We start from the raw sequence: 21960 nt of genomic DNA, 5'->3' as shown, positions 1-21960 counted from the left end.
CAGGTGCGGAATGAGGCGAGGGTTGCCTATCTCCGCAGGCAGTTGAAAGATTTAAAGCTTGATGAGGGTGGTAACATGGATGCCTATCTCACTAATGTGAAGGATTTGAAAGAGCACTTGGACAACATTGATGAGATTATGCCTGATTCTCAGCTGGTTTCTAATACCCTTGATGAGTTGCCCGATTCATATCAAGGCTTTGCTACTACATTGAGGTTGGTTGCAGGGGGTGATGCCAATCATTTCTCATTTGACCAGCTTGTTGCTCTTCTTCTTCAGGAGGAGCAAAGTCGTGTGAATAGCAATGCTACTATGGCTATTGATCAAGCATTTGCTGCCCATTACAAACAAAAAGGTAAAGGCAAGGTCTCAGCTTGAAAGCCCTCTCATTCCCATGCTGATCATTCACATGGTGCCTCTTCTTCAGGGGATAACAAAAAGACGAAGAGATGTAATTATTGCAGGAAACCTGAGCATGATATTTCTGAATGCAGGAAGCACACAGCATCTGAAAAGAAAAAGAAAGAGTCTAGTCTTGCAGTGTCTGGTTCTTCTAGTAAAGAAGATCGACATGAGTCCGCTAGTTTCGCACAAGACCACCATTGGGCTTTCTTGGTTACATGTCAGTATAATCCTGATGTTTATGATGCTTGTTTGGTAGTTTCAGATGTTCGTGATGCCTGGTTCTTTGATAGTGGTGCTAGCAAGCACATCAATTCCTGCAGGAAGTTATTTAGCTCCTTGGAGCTTACATCTAAGGGGGGCAGTGTCATCTATGCCAATAACGCATCATATACCGTGAAAGGTATTGGGCAAGTTGCTCTTACTTTTGTCTCTGGCGGTATTGTCACTCTAGAGCATGTGCTTTATGTCCCAGGCATTCGCAAGAACCTCATTTCTATTTCAGCCATAGCTACATGTGGTTTTCAGGTTATTTTTGATGGTGTGAGTTGTGTAGTGTATGATATCACACATGCCTTTACCCTGGTTTTGACTGGCACATTGTCTAGTGGTTTTCACAGACCTGATGCTTATGACAAACGTTTAGATGATGATGCTGCACTTGCCGATGCACATGCCTTTGCTATTGATTCTACCATGGCAGATACTCATTTGTGGCATGAGAGGTTTGGACACCTCAATTTTGGAGCCCTGGTGAAGTTATATAAGGAAGATATGGTTGTGGATCTTCCCAAAATGCATATGCCTTCCAAACATGTTTGTGAACCATGCTTACTTTGGTAAGATGCACCGTGCTGCGTTTCCCAAGGATGGGAGAGTTGGTGCTTCATGTAAGCTTTATCTGGTTCATAGTGATGTTTGTGGACCCATGCGGGTTGGAACTCTTGGGGGGTTCTACTATTTTGTTACTTTTATTGATGATTTCACCAGGTACACTTGGATTTTCGTATTGAAATCCAAGTGTGATGTTTCTTCATGCTTCAAACACTTTATTGCGTTGGCTGAGAATGAGAGTGGGCTGCACATTGCTCACATTAATATAGATAGGGGGGGTGAATACATGTCGAAGGAGTTTGCTGTTTTTTTGGCTTTCCGTGGCATTAATCATCGATGCACAGTGCCTTATACTCCTCAACAAAATCCCGTGGCTGAGCGGAAGAATAGATCAGTGATGGAAATGGCCAGATGCATGTTGAAAGGCAAACATTTACCTAATTACATCTTGAATAGATGTCCTACAAAGACATTGTAGACTATCACACCTTATGAGGCTTGGACAGGTCGTAAGCCTCGCATTTCCCACATGAGGACTTTTGGATGCTTAGCTTATGCTCATGTGCCTTCACAGAGACACACTTGGATGATAAAGCTGTTAAATGCATTTTTCTTTGGGTATAGTTCTGAGAGTAGGGCTATAAGCTATATCAGCCCCGCACGGGCAAGTGTTTTGTCAGTCGGGATGATGTGTTTGATGAATCTTCCACTATGCCTTTGCTGGATTGTCAAAAACAGCCTGTGGTATGCCGCCTTTTTCAAAAGGCTCTCTATGGATTGAAGCAGGCACCTTTACATCCACAAGCGTGGGACAGATTTGCTGATTTGAGTCCTTTATGTGGCTGACATGCTTGTAACTGGGACACATGCTCAGCAAATTGCAGATTTTAAAATTGATTTGCAGCAGACATTTGCTATGTCTGATCTTGGTCTTCTGCACTACTATTTGGGCATTCAATTTGCTAGCAGTGAAGGGGGCATTTTGATGTCACAATCCAAGTACATTGGACAGCTTTTGCAGCGTTTTCAGTTTGAGAATTACAAGTCAGTATCCACACCATTAGAGACTAGTTTTCACTTCTCTTCTGAGGATGGCAGCGGTACATGTGATGTCACTCTCTATCAGCAGCGGCAGTTGGTTGTTTGATTTACCTATGCCATATGAGACCTGATCTATAGTATGCTATCTCACAGTTGAGCATATATATGCACAGCCGATCTATGCACCATTGGCATGCCGTGAAGCATGTTTTCATATATCTTAAAGACACTCATAATTTAGGCCTTCTTTATGGGGCTGATACTTCACTTGTCATGCATGGATTCATTGATAGTGATTGGGCTGGTTGTTCTGACACTCGTGTGTCACATAGTGGCAACTGTTTATGCTTGGTACTCGTGTGTTTCTTGGTTCAACAAGAAGCAGAGTACAATTGCTACTTCTAGCTGTGAAGCTGAGTATAGAGCGGCTTTTACAGCTACAGTGGAGTGTGTCTGGCTTCGGAAGCTACTTGTAGATCTTTATGCATGTCAGACTGATCCTACCGTCATCTTCATTGATAGTCACAGTGATTTGGCTGTCGCATGGAATCCAGTTTTCCATGCTCGCACAAAGCACATTGAGGTTCACTATCACTATGTTAGAGAGCGATTATCAGCAGGTGATATCGAGTTGTCTTATATTCCCACTGAAGACAACTTGGTAGATCTTTTTACGAAGGCTCTACCTCGACCTTAGTTTGAGGCTTTTCGGCAAGCTTTAATTTTAGTACCTTTTGTAACTTGATCTGTTGTACTCTGTACAGTCATAGGTTGCTATATGCTACGGGACGAACATGTGCAACCATGATTCTAGCTATTTAGGTATCCAGAGCCATGTCTAGGATACTTCAGCCCGTACCATGGAGGGGGGTTTGTAGGCTATCTCAGGGGCTATCCATAGATGCCACTTATACCTTGGTATGAGCCTTGTAGGCCTAGTTATAGTCAGTTAAGACTATTGGTACAGTTAGTTTATGTACCATCTAGATCAGTTAGGACACTTAGTCCAGTTAGGGCAGTTAGTCCTAGGGTTTTGTTATGTTGGCTCTCCCTTGAGCCTCCACACTTCAGTTTTGCAGCAATCTATTACAGCATCTCGTTTTTCTCCACTCTGCTTGCATTTTTGAGCTTCCATTGCTTCCAACACCCAATACTAACTCCACATCGGGTTCTGCATGAGCCCCCACATCATCATCATCACCCTAGGGTTACCTCTGTCATCCTCTGCACCTTGGAGGGGATTGCACCGCTATTGACAGTGTAAGGGGGGGCGCCAGAATTTACAACGTCATCATTAGTGTTTGGATCAAGGGGAGCCCCTCTCAGCCCGACCCACTATCCTATCACTACACCCACAGTATGCCTCGTTTTTGTCACCCCCACCTCTCACTCAGCCATCTTTCTCGGTCACACTCCCCCATCATCCAACCCCCTTTCACACCTCACCCATACACACCTCCCCCATCACCCATACACACCTCATGGCTACACGCTCCCATCGGACTCCCGGGACCTTGTTCTTCTAGAGATACACCATCTCTGCACACAAGAGGTAGAGCAGGACCGTCTCATCCATAGCTTGAAATAGGAGATGTCGTAGCTCCAGAAGGAGATGGCAGCCGCAGTGGTGGCAGCCCCACACAGTGGACCAACAGTAGAGGCCGTTGAGGCACAGATAGCCACCTTGCAATTAGCCATTGCAGAGACCTCCAGGTGGGTGGATGTTGTGAAACGGGAGCCTGTCAAGGCCACCATTTCAGTCACCATTTTGGAGCAGCAGCAGAGGGCCAGTAAGGTTCTCAATGTCAGAGTATGTGGGATACCTCGCATAGCTATCGCCGCATAGATGACGCAATCGGCTTCGGGTTTAGGTACACGTGATCGATGGGGCCTGGCGTATTGGGAGGGACTGCAAATGCGAGTAGCCACTCATCATCCGCTTGAGAGAAGCCACTCATCATCCGTTTCAGAGAAGCCTAGGCGTGCCTCACAGCACTACATAGATGCTCAGTTTTACGTGCTCACCCAGAGATCCACCTACGTGAGGATCTTACATCCCTTCAGGTAGAGGAGAGACATACCCTCGTCAGCAACGGGATTGCTAGAACATGAAGTCAAGTTGAGTGTGTTTTAGTGTGTTCTACTAGGAGTTCTAATAGCATCTTATGTGTGAGTGCCACGTGTCATATTGGGAGCATCCCATATACATTTGTGCACTCTAGTGTGTGTGCCTATCCTATAAATGCTTGTACTTGTCACTTGTCAAGTCATTCAATCTTATCAAGCCTACAAGTACTTTGGTCTACATGTGAGTACTTTCTTTGGTTTATGCGCTTTCATTATGTCTATCTTACTTTCTAATTGTTTCCCTTGCTTCCGTCCTCCATAGCTCTCTTCCCTTCCTACTCTACCTCCTCTCCCTACTCCATTGTGTTCCTTCAGGGATGTGGCCCTCAAGGAGGGGAAGTGGGCAGTAGTCTGAGAGGGACGGCTTTTGACAGGTCCCTGACGGGCATTTGGTGGCCCTCCTACATAGGGAGGCGGAGTTCATGAGATACAAATCACCGAGACCCTAACTTGTAGTGTTTGGAACTACAAATGGTATGGCTCTTGTACCTCGGAACGATACAGACTACCATGGCTAGCTCTGCTCTTCTCTATAGCCCTAGTAGTAGCTAAGGGTGATGTGCCTTCTTGGTATGAACACACATGTAGGTGGTTTCAGAGAGTAGAAAGTTATTCTCGCTATGGGTTGATAAGACTAGCAAAGCGGGACACGTGTATGTGTAGATAGATAGATATAGATAGATAGACATATAATAGATATGGAGGAGGAAGCGGGAGATGGTGCTAGCAAGGAGGTAAAGCAGGTGCTTCATCTTGATAGTTCTATGCCTCCCCTTCTTCAATGCATGAACTTCAGCAAAGAGCTCCTTTTCATGCGTAGGATATTTGACCTGTGTTTGTGTCATCTTTTGACTAATCAAAGCTATTAAAATGATGTTGCAGCCATGACATAATCAATGGCATTTGTTTCAACCACAAATGGTTTACTTCGATCCACAATGTGTGACATAGGCATGGTGTTACCGCATCCTTCAATTTGCTAAAGCATGTATTCAAAGCACCCGTCCAAACAGCAAGTCTATACTTGATGTGTTGTAAGGAATTCCTCTCTCTCTTCCCTTAAACAATTGGGGAGGGGTAGTGCAATACGTGCATACTCACGAATTGAAGTCGGAAGAATTGAGTGAATCCTAACAAGAATCTCACTTCTGTGACAGTATGTAGAACTGGCCACTCATTCACTATGCGGATCTTTTGTGAGTCAATATGGAAACCATGTGAACATAAATCATGCGGCCAATGTATAACATTTTTCACACCTTGGTCATCTTTGTATATAGGAGTTAAAACTACCTTTAGAAGTTCTATATGGTCTCATAAGCTACGACTGTACCTACGACTGTACACAAGTATGTCATCGACGAATACGATAATAAAATTTCCCAAATAGGGAAAAAATATGCAATTTGTAAGTCCAAATGGTAAAACGAAGAACTCATAGTGCTTGTAGTATGTACGAAATTTTGTCTTAGGGACATCCTCCTCCCTAACACGAATCTGATGGTATGGTGTATGTAGATCAAGCTTGGCGAAATATGCCGTACCATGCAAGCAATCTATGAGGTCATCCATCATGGGCAAATGATGTTCTATTTTTACAGTCACATCATTGAGATCTTTATAGTCCATGTGCGTGCACATGGTACTATCCTTTTTTGGCTTGCCCTTCGGTAGGCCTTACTAACGATTCAACCCCTTAGAAAGGAAAATTATTTCTTTGGAATTATTTTGCTCTAAGGCTCAAAGGCTTCAACACATTCAAGAGGGCAACGTGATTGCTCAAAGGCTGGTTCGACCAGCCGGCATGTATGGTAGCCCTTGTTGGGGAGCCCCTTCCTCCCTCCCTTCCCCCCCCCCCCCCCCCCTTCTCTCTCTCTCTCTCTCTCTCTCTCTCTCTCTCTGTGTATGCCCCTCCCTTCCCCCCCCCCCCCTTCTCTCTCTTGATTGGCAGGAAAATTGGGTTCAGCCCCTTTTCAAGGGAGGTGACAGAAATTCAGTTACCAATTATCGAACTATAATGGTCAGCTCCACCCCATCCAAACTTTTTAGTACAATACTTGAAGCAAAAATCAGCAGCTGGGCAGAAGAAGCCAAGAAAAGGGCTATTGGGCAAGCAGGCTTCCGCAAAGAACACAGAACTGCAGACCACCTCGTTACACTGAGGGTCCTCATGGATGAAAGCAGATTACACAGAAACACTCTACTCTGTTGCTTTGTTGATTTCAGAAAAGCATTTGATACAGTACCACGAGGAGGTTTATGGGATAGAATGCACATCCTGGAGGTCCCTCTAACACTCAGAGTGGGCATCTCCCGGATATATGAAAAAGTTCTATGCCGATTGAAGCAATCTCAGGGACTATCGACTGCATTTCAAAGCAACATGGGAGTCAAGCAAGGCTGCCCACTCTCACCCACTTTATTTGGGATATGCATTGACAGGCTAGAAGAACTTGTAAAAGAAGCTATGTCAACAGAAGACATACAAGGCCCCAAAATAGGAGTGTGGGTAATATTGTTACTGCTATATGCAGATGATATAGTTATTTTTGCATATGATCCCGACCACATGCACAAACTATTACAGATATTGAAGACCTTTTGTCTAGAGAGCGGGCTGCAGGTAAATGTCAACAAAACCAAAATGATGGCAGTGTGCACCATTCAGCCTTTACATCCCCCAGACATTATATTCGATGGACAGCCCCTCGAATATGTCAATACTTTTAAATACCTAGGAATTGATATTCCAATAGATCATAGATGGTGGCAATGTGTCCAAAGAAGACTAGACACAGGCTGGGGCAAATACTATCACTTTGAAAATGACTGCAGGCACACCGACACTCGCAATTGGAAGATTCGGAACATTTTGTTTGATGCATATGTGGTTCAAACAGTACTCTATGGAGTGGAAGTATGGGGAGGCAGCATTCCCCCATCGACATGGAATGAGATCGAAAAAATGCAGAAGGCTTTCTTACGCCGCCACTTAGGTGTAAAGGCAACTACTCCATACCCGGTGCTACTATTAGAAACAGGCAGGAGACCTATCAAGTTACCTGCTTTGGTTAGAGTACTGCAATACTTAGTGGAGGTACAACAAATGCAAACAGATAGATTACCTCACAGGGCATGGATGGCCAGCATGAAACTTCAAAAGAACCATAAGAGCAAGATCATTTGCACAGGATGGGGGACAGATATAAGGAAGTGGTTCAGCAGATGGAATGTAGACTCATACCTGACTATACCACCCGCAAGAGTTGATATCCAAGAGTTTCAGATGTCCCTACTGAGCACTCTACAGACTCAATGGCTAACAACAAAGCAGAGGGTGAAGCTGGAGTATTACCAAGATCACATCAACCCCACATGTTGGTCCACATATATGACAAAAGAGGCCCTTGCTCAGGCATACATCAGCACTTCCATCCCCTTGCTCTATCGCAGAAATATTGCTAGATTCTGGACTAGATCTCACATGCTTGCAATTGAGAAGGGAGCGTGGTTGAATCTTCCGCGACATGCCAGAATATGCAGATTTTGTGACTCTCAAACAGTGGAGACAGAGGCACATATAGCTCTGCAGTGTCCCAGTTATGCACACATTAGGGAGGACTACCGGAAGTTACTGGGAGACTCCACACAGTTAACATCAGTCCTTTCCACTGCCTCGCCGGCAGCATTAGGATCTTTTGTTACTCGCCTCTTTTTGTACCGTCAAGAACTTGAAAATTCTTGACCCCTCCACACCGGAGGAGACTTTTCTTGTACACCGTTCGGGTCCCATGGGTCGTTTTCGGTCCCCCGTGGACGATAATAATTTCTACTTCTACTTCTACCTCTCTCTCTCTCTCTCTCTCTCTCTCTCTCTCTGTGCGTGCGTGCGTGTGTGTGGTGTGTGTGTGTGCGTGTGCGTGTGTGGTGTGTGTGTGTGTGTGTGGGTAATGATACCCTCTAGTTTGATCGAAGGGGTTTCTCAAAGACCTACACCGATAGAGACGTGATCTTCTACACTGAAGCATGAGAGCCTAGAGAAGGGGCTGCCCATAGTGACAATAAACACTTGGGAGTCAGCTCATAGGAACGTTGCATGCATTCAAGAGGGCAACGTGATTGCTTTTCCTGCAATGTTAGAGCTCTAGAGGTTTCCTTCGGTTGTGGTTATGAATTGGAGTATTTAGGTGAAGGTTTTACTAATTGCTTTGCCTACGGTGTCAGAGCTTCAGAGCTTTTGTGACTTGCTTTGTTTGAGTCGCTGTACGACAAAAGATTTGAATTTTGGGCTTTGTTTTGCTATCGCGGTAGGACAACATTGGTCTTATAATACCTATCACCCACACCCTCACCTTGTCCATCTTCTAAACTGCCTCTCGCAACCTTCTCTTCGTGCAAGTTTAGAAGATGGCAATCTAGTGGTCCGTATGAATTGCAACAATGGAAGTAGCCAACAGTGGACCTATGAAACTGAAGGTCGTCGTTTTTGCAGTGCCCAAAAATCCCCTTTATGTACAAGCTAATTCCTCAATTCCTATTCGTCAGTTAAGCAATACAGGATCCACGAATACCATCGCTCAATCCACCATCGTTCCCATGTCATTTGTCCAAAATATTCCAGCGCTCCCTCCAAATAATGCTTCAAATCTCAGCCGAAATGGTTTTCGGTAGCGTTTATTCCTCTAGCAGATTCTATTGTCCCTTCCAAATTCTTGTACTTGATTGTGGGTGGATCATTGAGAGCGACGTCAAAGCTATTCCAAAATCGGCTGCTGCTGTTGAGCCTCCAATGTGAATTTCGGTATCGATCTTGGAGGTTCGGGTGCAATCACTCAATTCATTGCTCCATCACCAACCTTGCTGTCCTTGAGACTTGAGAGCACCTCATGGAAGCTACCAATGGTCGTTCCAAGCTTGAAGACTAGAGCGGACTCGCACTGAATTTTGGGCTACCAAAACGTTTTGGAGCGTGCTCCATCTGCCTGCGATGCGTTCGCCACGTTTTGTTTACTAGTGTAGAATGCCGCATGCTTTTGTGTTCAATAGAGTGAGCGTCAAGTCTCTTCTTTACATCATCTCTTTCTACACTTGGACTCTTGCTATGCAGGTGTGTTAACTCTTGCTTGCCTTTCTCAACTTCTACAAGGAATCTTTCATGCATGTTTTTTGTTGATGCCCGAAAAGTCAAAACACAATGCCTTTATCCAGATGTCATAGAAGGAAGAATGTGCGCATCTGCAAAGGCTATCACCTAGACTGCACAGTGTCACCATAACTGAACTTGGAGTTGTGGGTGAGGGTGTGACTCTGAATACTCATGTGTTTCAGAATGCCATTTTCTATCTTAAATCTTTTGTGCACAAAGGAGGTGCACAGCTCTACATTCCGGCTAGGACATGGCTCACGAGTAGCTTCAATCTAACGAGTTTTTGGACAACTATGCAGCCATACTTGGAAGTTGGATTGTAGGTAGTCACCAACCTAAAATGACATTGGAAAGTGTCCGCCCTTTTGCACCTTCTATTCTTTTCGTAAGACTGATCATGTACCACGCTTCTCAAATGTGCATGACCCAAAACAATGGCTAGTAATCTAGCCATTCTTGTCATATGGAGGAGGAAGAGAATTGCCAGGTGTTAGAGTGCCTACGTAAATACCTGTTGCTATTTCAACTTTAGAGCTTTAATACTTGCAACTCCGCAACTGTCCAAGTGCACCTTGGAAGCTAATAGCTTACACAACCAAGCGAGCAATTTCAATTGCAGTCCCATTATTGACAGTGTTGATCTATACATATTGACAGATTCTAGCGCCTCGCTATTCAAAAGTGCTCTTGAGCCTAGAACTCCGTCCTCTTGGAAGGGACACAATAATAGATGGTTATGTAGTTCCAATGAGAGCCGCATGCATTCTACTCTTGTGGTATATCTATTAATGTAAGAAAGCGATGAAAAAGAAGAGTGCTCGAGCAAGAAAGAGGTACGTACACAAGAAGTGTAGGCCAGAAATGAATTTCTTTTCAAGAAGCTGACTGGCTTATATAATACGGTGAAGACGTTGAGCCTAACAAACATTTGGAAGAGGCGAACGAAGGCCGACCTGTCCACTATTGTTGCCCGCGATCGTGACATACAGACTAATGAACTTGGTGGGGGAGGTTTCGCAACTGTGTATAGTGCAGAGGTGATGGATGGAACTTTGTTGGCTATAAAGAGAGAAGTCCATACAGCTGGGGACGGATGTATAGTTAAATGTGTGAGCATCCTTCTTGTCCAGCCATTGCCTTGAAGCAAAGGTCTACCTCTGTGCCTTCTTCTTCTTTTTGTCCCACATGAGCACATTCTGGTGTTCAAATACATGCACAAAAGAAGGCTCATTGGCACCTTCATCAGCACTTCTTCCAGCATGAGTATATATTTGCACCATTGGGCCAATCCTCCCGTCATTCACCGGTTTGTCTTTAAGGTTTACTACATGGATTCCCTAGCTCTATGCACCTGCAGGAGGTCATTTCAGGCATCATGTTTTCCAAGGAGGTCATTTCATGCATCATGTTTTCCAAACCGAATATTGATCCAGTGGTAGCCTTTCCTTTTCTATCAACTTGTAGAGATCAATTCCAAGGGCAGGCCTGATGAATGCTATTCATCTTTTTTCACTTGTACCACCAAAATGACTAGTGCTTTCTAGGGAGATTTAATGGGATGAATATGTCCCATTCGAGCATATTTCAACAATGGCCTATCATCTTTAGCTTCTTCTTCGAGAAGCCTGTACGGTTGCTTGAAAATTGACCGAGCTCTAGGAAGACGCTTATCTTATGCTCCACACTCCACTGAGGTGGGAGATCATAAGGTAACTTAGATGGAAACACATCTTAAAATTCAGCTAGCAAACTCTAAAGGTCTAGCAGGTGTATCCCAAGTGGCTGGAGAATCTGAAATTGTAGCATGATATAGTGGTCTACAAGAAGCTCTAGCAACAAGTATTATACCTTGGTTTGAGTCGACAATCCTTCTAGTCCTTCTAGAGTCCGCTGGACAACCTTCCAAGTCCATGTAATGAGCCTTATACATTGAAGACTGACGGCTGTCCAAGAATTTTAAATTATTCTCTATATTAAGAACTGAATTATCAGAATGAATGGCTTCATTAGTGCACAAAATTGCTTGTTTGCGGGCATACAACTATTATTGGATTCACATGACATAGTGGTAAAATCAGATGTAATGAAACAAACATGAGCAGTAGAATCAGCTCAATTAACATTAGATCAAAGAGTTACAAAAGAAATAAAGACGTAGAAGGATCATGAGGTAATAGTTGCTTGTCTTTATTGAGAATAGCCAGAGCAATACGCTGGCCATGCATACAAAAAGTAATTGTGTGGCCGACATAATCCTTACCGGGGTTCCGTCTGAAGAACCAATACATCTATGGGGTCCATTTTTAGAATATAAAAAGAAAGTATTTTTCATATTCCTGAATTTGCAAGGAAGCCGTGGGCATGCTATGATCCCACACCTTGGAATCACCCTGGAGTGTCATTGCCCACCATAGGCAGGTTCAATCCCTGCACCATAGACATGCTGATAAAGTTGTGGATACTTGTGTTATTGAATAGAACATTTACTTGAGATCCATTGATGTCTCCACGCCTGAGTAAAAGATCGTGCAGGCCAAATGTCGATGTATACAAATCAGAACTATAATAAATCATGGCAGAAGTAAACAAATCAATGCTGGAAATTTCAGCAAACACACTTGCATGGGAACTTCTGCTACATTCACTGTTTTTCCTGTCCCCTGTTCTTCTTTGGGGCCCCAAAGGTACATTTCTTAAGGATGTGACCACAAAGGTACAGTTCTTGGTGATGTGACCCCACAAAGGTACAGTTCTTAGTGATGTGACCAGCCTTGTGAGTTGTGACACTAAATCAAAGAAACTGCTCCTTATCCTTTGCTGAGTCTCCCTGAATCCTTACACTACTGTTTTCGTGGAAGGCTTGCAGTAGGATTTTTATTGGTGCACAGCCTCTTTGCTCGGTTATTATTCGTTTGATTGCGATCTTTGGAATTGTCATGTGACGATCCACGAGGTGCACCTTTGGCACCACGCGATGGGATGGTATCATCATAGGTCTTTGCAAATTGAACTACATTCTTCAGTGATATAATTTTGTTGTAGGGAACCTTGTTCTGATAGTCTCATGGGAGACCACTGTAGTAGCACAATGGTGATAATTGGTAAGAAGAGGAAGGAAACTTGTGTTGCAACAAGAAGAATTCATCATTATACGTTTTTCGAGCCTCACAAACCTTTTGAGTTTGAGAATAATTTCAAATTCATCAAAGTTCTTTTGAGAACTGCTCTGTGATTTTAGCTTTAAATTCAGCCTAAGAGAGAGGTTGTTCTCTCCAACTCTTGGAACCATATACTTGCATTGTTGTGCTGCACACAAGTATGCTTCCACAATAGTTATACAGTGAACTTTTGGATAATTGACCAAACTGAAATGCGCATCCCAACGGATAAGCCAAAGTTTGCACAAACTCTAGCTTCTTCTTCTACTTTTCCCCAGCGACAGATCAAGAGAGAGAGATGGATGCTCTATGGAATAGTGGGCATCGCAAGCTGCTGTAAATGCTGCTGCTGTTGTAGATATGTAACCATTTGATTCATATAGGTTATCCGAGCCATAATCTGTGACATGGATGGCTCAAGCGAAGGTGGCTGGGAAGGGGTGATTCATCATGTTGAATGCCCTCCTTAGGCACGTGCGGGACATTGGTAGACCAGGTCATAGAGATTGCAAAGAAAGGCTAGCACATGGCTGAAGCAGGTCATAGAAAAGAGAGAAAGGACAAGCCAAACGAAGATGTAAGATGTAGGCCACTCTATGGGCTATCCATAGGTGTCATCCATTCCTTGGTATGTGCCTTGTAGGCCTAGATATAGACAGTTAGGACATATGGTACCACTAGGACACCCATCCTAGTGTTTTGTTATATTGGGTGTACTTTGTACTCATTCATTCATTGCAGCAATCATTACAGCAATACGGATTTTTGCTCCATTTCTTTCCACCTCCTTTGCCTCCTTGCTTGCCTAGCTTACGTTGGTATTTAGCGGCCTGTACATTTGCTGGTCGGGTCATTTCCCGAGGCATGGCTGCACATGTGGTCACTCGAGGCCATTTTGGAGCTTTCTTGTAGGCCATTCTATGGGCTATCGATAGATGCCACTCATTCCTTGGTATGTGCCTTGTAGGGCTAGTTACAGTCAGTTAGGTCAGTTGGTATAGTTAGTACATGTACCACTTAGGGCAGTCAGGACACTTAGTCCAGTTAGGGCATTTAGCCCTAGCGTTTGTTATGTTGGCTCTCTCTTAAGACTTCACTCAGTTTTGTAGCAATTCATTACAGCAACTCGTATTTTGTCTTCTCTTCATTTTGAGGTTCCATTGCTGGCCCTAGCCTACATTTCCATTGCTGGAAGTCACTGTGCAGCTGCATAGCCGACTACTTTTGAGCTACATTTTCAGCACTCCGAAGTATTTCCAGTCACCTTTGAGCTGTTCCATTGCCTACAAGTGCTCCAGAGCAGCCTCTTTTCACACATATAACCTGCTGCTGCATTTTGGAGTGCCCAGACAGCTGACTTCCACATTCTCTGCTTGCTGCTGCAATCCAGAGTCATTTCTAGCAACCGACTTGCTCTCCTCTGCTGGTTCCTCACCTCGGGCTGAGAGTTTTACACCTTTGGCTGTTGCTGCACTCATTTTGAGGTCATCTCTTGCTGGCCTTCACTTGTGGAAGCCTACATTTGGTGCACCTGGCAAGTTGTATTTGATTCACAGTGATGTCCCATGTGGGTTGTAGCTATTGGAGGATTTTACTATTTTGTTACTTTCATTGATGACTTTACCAGATACACTTGGATTTTTGCATCTTTCAGACATTCCATTGCCTTGGTAGAGAATGAAAGTGGGCAGAAAATTGCCAACATCGATACGGACATTGGGGGTGAATGCATGTCAAAAGAATTTGCTGATTATTTGGCCTCACGAAGTATATATCATCAATGCTTGTAAATACATGTCTCGTGGTTGATAGGAAGAATAGATCAGTCACGGAGATGGCCAGGTGTATGGTTAAAGGGAAGCACTTACCTAACAAATTGTGATTGGATGCCGTCATGTGTGCAAATTATATTTTGAATAGATGCCCAACCAAGGCATTGAAAACCATCACACCTTAGGAGGCTTGGACAGGCCATAAGCCTAGGACTTCTCACATGAGGACTTTTGGTTGCTTGGCATATGCACATGTGCCTTCACAAGCACGGACAAAGTTGGATGACAAAGCTGTCAAATGCATTTTTATTGGGTATAGCTTAGAAAGCAAGGGCTACAAGCTCTACTAGTCTTGCACTGGAAAAGTTTTATTTAGTAGAGATGTTTTTTATGAGTCATCATCCATGCCTTTGCTGGACTGTCAAAAACAGTCCACAGTTGATGCATCCGATATCTTTGACAGCTTGATGCCTTTGTTTCATTCAGACCCACATGATGATGCTACATTTGAGGTTACCCCACCTCCTAATGGTCATTTACAGCCACTTGTGCAGTCTAAAAATCAGCAATATTTTCAGGCTGATATGTCTTCGATTGATCAAGATATTGTGCACAGGGCTTTGACACTCTAAAAGACAACAAACAAGATGGTCCTCTACTAGCCCGTACTAGAGAAGCTGTCAGGAAAGAACATGCTAATTTGATATCTTCTACATTGGTTGCTATAGCATGCAATGAAGAGCCATTATGCCATAAGGATGCCTTTGAAAATGATTGTTGGTTGCAGGACATGCAAGCTGAATTGGATTCAATCCATCAGAATAACACTTGAGAATCCTGGCAAGAATGTCATTGGAACGAAGTGGGTATACAAGATCAAACGGAAAGCTGATGGTTCAGTGAACCATTACAAAGCCAGTCTTGTTGCTAAGGGCTATGCACAGCAACAAGGCATTGACTTTGAAGAAGCTTTTGCTCCCACTTCTGGGATTACTACTATCAGGATCGTTATTGCCTTTGCTGCCCACTTTCATTGGGAGGTACATCAGCTTGATATTAAGACATCATTTTTTCATGGGCACTTGCAAGAGGAAGTCTGTGTTACCCAACCTCCTGGCTTTGAGGTTGAAGGTTCTGAAGGGAAGGTATGCCGGTTGAAGAAAGCCCTTTATGGATTGAAACAGGCACCCTGGGCTTGGTATTCACGAATACATGCTCATTTACTGAGTCTTGGATTTCATAACAGCCCCATAGAGGATACCCTTTACATCTGGGACAGATTTGCTGATTTTAGTACTCTAAGTGGATGACATGCTTGTTACCGGGACACATGTTGACCAAATTGCAGCTTTTAAGCTTGACTTGCAGAAGACATTTGCTATGCTAGATCTTGGTCGTTTGCATTATTATCTGGGCATTCAATTAGCTAGCAGTGAGGGGGGTATTTTGATGTCACAATCCAAGTACATTGGACAGCTTTTGCAACGTTTTCAGTTTGAGGATTGCAAGTCAGTATCCACACCATTAGAGCCTGGCGTTTATTTCCCATCTGAGGATGGCAATGATGCATGTGCCATCACTCTCTATTAGCAGGCAGTTTGTTGTTTGATTTATTTATGCCATAGCAGGCCAGATCTTCAGTATGCTATCTCACAGCTGAGCAGATATATGCACAGCCCCTCTAAACACCAAAGCAGGCCGTCAAGTGTGTCTTCAGATATCTCAAAGGCACTTAGGATTTGGGCATTTTCTACAAGGATAATTCTTCACTTATCATGCATGGATTCACTGATAGTGATTGGACTGGCTCTTCTGACACCCGTGTGTCACATAGTGGTAATTGTTTCATGCTTGGTACTTCATGCATCTCTTGGTTCAGCAAGAAGCAGACTACAATTGCTATTTCTAGCTATGAGGCTGAGTACAGAGCAGCTTTTACAGCTATAGTCAAGTGTGTTTGGCTCCGAAAGCTACTTGCAGATCTTCATGTTTGCCAGATAGCTCCTACCGTCATCTTCATTGATATTCAGAGTGCTTTGGTTGTTGCACGGAATCCATTTTTTCATGTGCTCACATAGTATATTGAGGTTCATAATCATTATGTCAAAGAGAGATTGTCAGCAAGTGATATTCAGTTTTCTTATGTCCCCACTGAAGACAACTTGGTAGATCTCTTTACGAAAGCTATTCCTCGACTTAAGTTTGAAGCTTTCCGGTAAGCTTTGGCTTTAGTACCTTTTGTAACTTGATCTATTATGCTCTGTACAGTCAAGGTTGCTATATCCATACATGATGAACACGTGCAACCATGACATTAGTTCTTTAGGTATTCGGAGACGTGTCCAGGATAGTTCAATCCATACCATGGAGGGAGGTTTGTAGGCCACTCTATAGGCTATCCATAGGTAACATCCATTCCTTGGTATGTGCCTTGTAAGCCTATATATAGGCAGTTAGGACATATGGTACACTTAATACATGTACCAGTTAGTACACTTGGTACTACGAGGATAGAGGGAGACCTTTATCCAAGGATTCACCCCTAAATTTTGGCAATAGAGTGGACCTGATACCAAGCGACAAGGGCACCCAGGGTGAGGGTTAGCTAGGGCCAAGCTTGGGTGTAGTCCAGGTTCTACTCTAAGGGCAAGTCCTAACAAAACAACAATAGATTAGAATGACCAAATTTGAACAGCTGGTGAGCTTCTAGCTTTGGTGTAGTTTAGGTTCTACTCTAACGCCAAGTCTTACAAAACAACAATAGATTAGAACTACGAAATTGGAATAGCTGGTGAGCTTCCACCCAATTGTAGATCTAGTAGAAAGGATCACCTTCCGAGCTTGAGGTTTGCCAAGCACTGTACCACGGGAATCCACCACTCTAGGTGTTAGGCCAAACTAGGTATAGGCTTGCTCTAGGTCCCAGTATCCAGTGGGACCCAGGGGAGTGGTGCTGGCCACCACTAGAGACCTCAGAGAACCCTACCCCCTTCTTCTCATATAGTGTGCGTACTGGTAGGCGTGCTCTTGGGGCTCTCTAGCGCAGGCTACTCACCCAAGCACATAGTTGGTATGCCCAAGGGATATCTGTGGTTTTTCTTCGTACATTTTGGAAGACTCTTTGGGCAAGTTGGCGGCCGAGGAAGATCTCTTATTTTCTTTGGATGGTGGTCCACAAGGGGCTACCAGTTGGGAGATGGCTAAGGCAGATGGGACAGGAGGGGCACTGCCAGATGTGTTTTCAGGAGGAGTCGTCCCTGAAGCATTGCCTTTGGAGTTGCTCGCATGCTCAGACAGTGTGGAAGGGAGTCATGGGGATCTTAGCGAGGGCTGCACCCGAGCTAGGACCGGTCACTTGGGGAGCCGTTTGCTGGTGCAGCACTGAGATGGGACATCACTTGGCTTATGAGTTCTCCCGGCAGGATCCAATTTTCTTCATCACGCAGGCCACCTGGGCATACATGGACAACTTCCCTTGGCATTTGACAGAGACAAATGCAAGAGCGATGACTCGGCACCCAGTTTGGGAGATCATAGGGAGTATTGTAGGCTGGCAGATCTGGACCTCTAGATGTGCTCTATTCTAGGAGATCAGGTTTCCTGTGCTACCCAGACCCTAGCGGACATCTGGAGCACGATCATTCACATGCTCAAGGGTCAGTGGGATCAGATTCAAGGGGAGACCCGGGCAGGGAAGGAGAAGCGACGGCGCTTCCTTTGCGACTGGGACCATCAAGAGCTGTTCTTCGAGCACTCTGCTCAGAGTCTTCAGTGGCATTACTCCCCCCCACCGTGGCTGTTTGTCCACACTCAGATGATTATGCCTTGAGAGGCTTGTAATTAATTTGTTACCACGGGCTGTATCCGTTTTGTGATTACAACCCGCTGGCCTTTAGGCCTTCTTGTACTCTCGTTTTCAAGCAATATAACTAGCACTACTTTTTGCGTAAAAAAAATAGGTCCCAGTATCCTATGGAGTGTATCCGAAGGAATCTGCGCAAAGCCCACAACTCATAGATATAGGCTCACTTGGGGATGTCCTTATCCTAAGGGCACCGGTATGCTGGGAAGAGTCTTAAGTATTAACTGGCCCCTTTTTAAAGGGTCAATTGCTTGGACCCTGCTGCATCATTTATGCCAGCTCATGCGATGACTTTGGGGTCATAACAGTTTTCATCCAGTTGCTTAGTGTTTGCACCACTCTTTTTCTCACAAGTTCTCCTTCAAAACTTAAACCATGTGAAAAGGTTGATAACAGTTAATCCAAGAGTGAGCAACTAGGAGAGACTCGAGACTTGATTACAAAATTATGCTTTTTATGTGAGGTAGGAGTGTAAACTTTCATGCATCAAATTTAATTAACTATAACAAGGTGGACTGCATGACCCTTTTTTTGGAGTTCCATATACAGCATTTTCTTATATAAACAGCGGCAGACAATATAGTCCAGGTTGTGCTATTTGATGATATGAAGAGCAAGTAGCAGACCTACAGTTTGTCAACTTGGGCTCATGGATGCGCTTCTTGTGTGGTGCAGCATGTTTGTATGGTGTCTCCTTAGTTTTTCCTTATCAGGTGGAGAAGTTTTTTTAACAAGTTTTGCGTTAGCAGCTTTTTGGTTTCCACTCAGATGTGGAGTCACCATTGGGTGATACTGCATTGGAGCCTGCTTTTCTCTAGGGTGTTGGTATTTCTTTTCTAGAATTCAGTAGCCACACGCTGCCTTAAGCAAACATTGTATCTAGGTTTTTATGTTTCTTTTGTCATTCTAGTTTAGTGCCACTCCTCCTGTAGCATCACGTGGATCTGTGATTCGACCCTTGAGCTTTGGTGTTTTTCCACCTCTTCCTTGAAGGACCCAACTTTTTCTTTCTTAGACCCCTTCTCTATCTGGGTGGTTGTATTGGCTCCTTTCCAAGCTGACCTGTCCCATTGCCTCCAAGAGCTTATAAAAAGGGTTTCAATGTGTTCTTCCAGGTTTGTAGTCCTTTTGCATTGAGATGTAATAAAGTACACTTTAGTCGAGGGCCTCCAAGGTCATCAATGATCTGAACTTGTCATTCTTTCGTTTGTCAGCAGCAGAAATGAATAACTGGCTAGACATCACGATGTATTTTAGCAACTAAGGAAAAGCCCATGCTAGGTTGGTTTTTTAAATACTCGTGACCAATGGGTAATGCAAGAACATACTGAAATGCAATGGATGCCTAGACTATTTCCATCATAACTCATATATTTTATTGTGGTTCTGTAGATGTATTGTATCAGTATTATTGTGGTATACATAGCCTTGCAGCTTATGAAGCAAATTGACTTGCACTAACGCTATTTTGGGTGGTTTGGTTGCAGGAGGAGGTTCACAATGGTGGCAATCCACTGTATTATGCAAAATGTAGTAAGGGAAGTGAGCTGGCACTTGTTGATTTGGTACCTTACTGGGCAGATAAGTCACAGACTGTAGCAGTACCAAACACTGTGAGCATGAGCTCTCTGCATCTTCTGACAGGTCCCAATGGAGGAGGAAAGTCTAGCATTCTCAGGTCGATTTGTGCAGCTACACTACTAGGAATATGTGGTCTTATGGTTCCAGCTGCCTCTGCTGTTATCCCGACCTGTGATGCAGTAATGTTAAGAATGATGCCCCAAGATAGCCCAGCAGATGCAAAGAGCTCATTCCAGGTGGGTCTTTTCACTTTTGAATCGTTGTGGTTGTCTTTCTTTGCATTCATAAGGTTTTTAATGCAATTAAGAGCTGTTTTCTGTCTCTCAAAACTCCTGCTCTGATCTAGAGATGATCTTTCCAAATCTTTTGAATCTTGTCTGGTCTTTTGCTGTGGTTTAGTTTGTCTGCTGGCTGTACGTGCATCCAAACAACACCATCCAAATAATCTTGTCTTTTGAGAAGGGATGGTACCTATCATTATTGTTGCCCCTAAGTGCAAGGCTCCCACAATGCTTGCTCCCAGCTATCTATTTATGTGGGGAACGGTAGCCCGGCTAACCAAGGGTGGCCAGCTGGTATCGCCTGCTGACCTAGTGAGTGAAAAGAGTGAGTGAGAAGGGAGTTATGCTGTAGGAGGTCTATAAGGCCACTCCTCCTAGGAATCAACCCCCCAGGTTTTCATAGGATAGTGTTTGGGAGTTTGTTGCTATCTCTACAGGTAGAATCTTGGGTAGCACGATTGCAGTCTGGTGATGAGGTAACAGTAGCTTCGGCTTGTTGCTACTTGCGACAACATTTCATTGGATATCATATATCTTGAACTCAATTTGTAGCTAGGTATAGAGGTATTCGAGGAAGATCCCAAAGTGGCGTCAATGTGTTCTGCAAGACTTGGCATGCAAGCATCTTAATAAGTCGAGGATTGCATTGGTTGTACTATCTTTGCTGGCATTTGTCTTGTATTCTATCCTATCCTGTTAGCCAGCAACGGGAGAGCTCCACAAATCCGCATGCACTCCAAGGAGACTCCCTGGTAGGGATGTAGACCCCGTTTTTGATGATTTTGTCCGCAACAGATCTTCTCCTGATGGTGTTTTCGGCTGCAAGCATGCTCCCTAGGCCTGGGCGTTTCCATTCTGGGCCTTTTCTAATGCTTTTCTCGACATCCTTCGCGATAGATTGTTTCCTTTTCACTGTTTGAGGCGATACTCCTGTTCACCTATCTCCTGGCTCCTGTTTGGTGCTGTTCACAGCGAAATCGGAGATTGCTATGGGCTGAAATTCTCAGTTGGGTGGGCAACTTCATGGCAATTTGGTTGCTGATTGCTGGTCGACTCTTCTTGTTACTCTTTCTGGTGCTGGAAGGCAGTCATGGACAGCCTCCTCCTGCCAGAGTCTGTTAATTGCTGGTCGACCATCTTTTGGGGCTGTTTCGGGCTGAAGCAGGCTCCATTTGCTGGCCGTACTCTTATCTTATTTTTCTGTGTGTGCATCTACTACTCTTGCTGAGCTTTGGAAGTTTTTTGTCCTTCCATTAGCCCGAAGAGGATTGGGGCTCTGGTTGTGTTACTCTCTTCCTGGGGGAGCAGTGGCAAGCCTTGGACTCAGTGATGGCCTTGAATTTTGTGGATGCATTGCTTGGTATGATGTTAGGTTATTCCGCTTGTGATATGTTGGGCTACTGAAGCGAACCAAGAGGATAGCACTGGGTGTTGGTCACTTGCAAAGCCATTGGTTGGCATTGTACTGGGTTGCACCTGCGGGTGAGTTCAGGAAGGGAGTCCCTTGTAATTGAACTAACCAGTGAATAAATAAATACTGCAAGGGGTGCCAAGTGTTGGGGCCCATAGGTGTCACTGTGTATGCTTATTGAGTAGGGGCATTCTAGCCTCCCTTGTTTCTGTGATTCAGTGATGCTATGCTGTGGAATTGTATGCTCTATTGTTAATGGCATTGGAATATGGGGTTGTATTTTTGGGTTGTGAGAAGGTAAAGTAAGATATATTGACCTTTGTCAGTCAAAGGCGGGTTACAGCC

General features: G+C 44.2%; 1 protein-coding gene across 1 annotated transcript in view; it reads left to right on the top strand.

Moving 5' to 3' along the window:
- Positions 1 to 21960, top strand: part of MSH1 (MUTL protein homolog 1) — a 198707-nt gene that overhangs the window by 113245 nt on the left and 63502 nt on the right. Inside the window, exon 21 of the mRNA XM_087378347.1 lies at positions 19830 to 20159. Within this exon, the coding sequence (XP_087234473.1) occupies positions 19830 to 20159 (330 nt within the window). The remainder of the gene's footprint in view (positions 1 to 19829; positions 20160 to 21960) is intronic.

This window comes from Dipteris shenzhenensis, chromosome 8, assembly GCF_047967505.1.
Source record: "Dipteris shenzhenensis isolate YYH24624 ecotype China chromosome 8, Dip_SZ_1.0, whole genome shotgun sequence".
Taxonomy (NCBI): Eukaryota; Viridiplantae; Streptophyta; class Polypodiopsida; order Gleicheniales; family Dipteridaceae; genus Dipteris; species Dipteris shenzhenensis.
The sequence above is the reverse complement of the archived record's forward strand: the minus strand, read 5'-3'. Positions and strand labels throughout refer to the sequence as shown.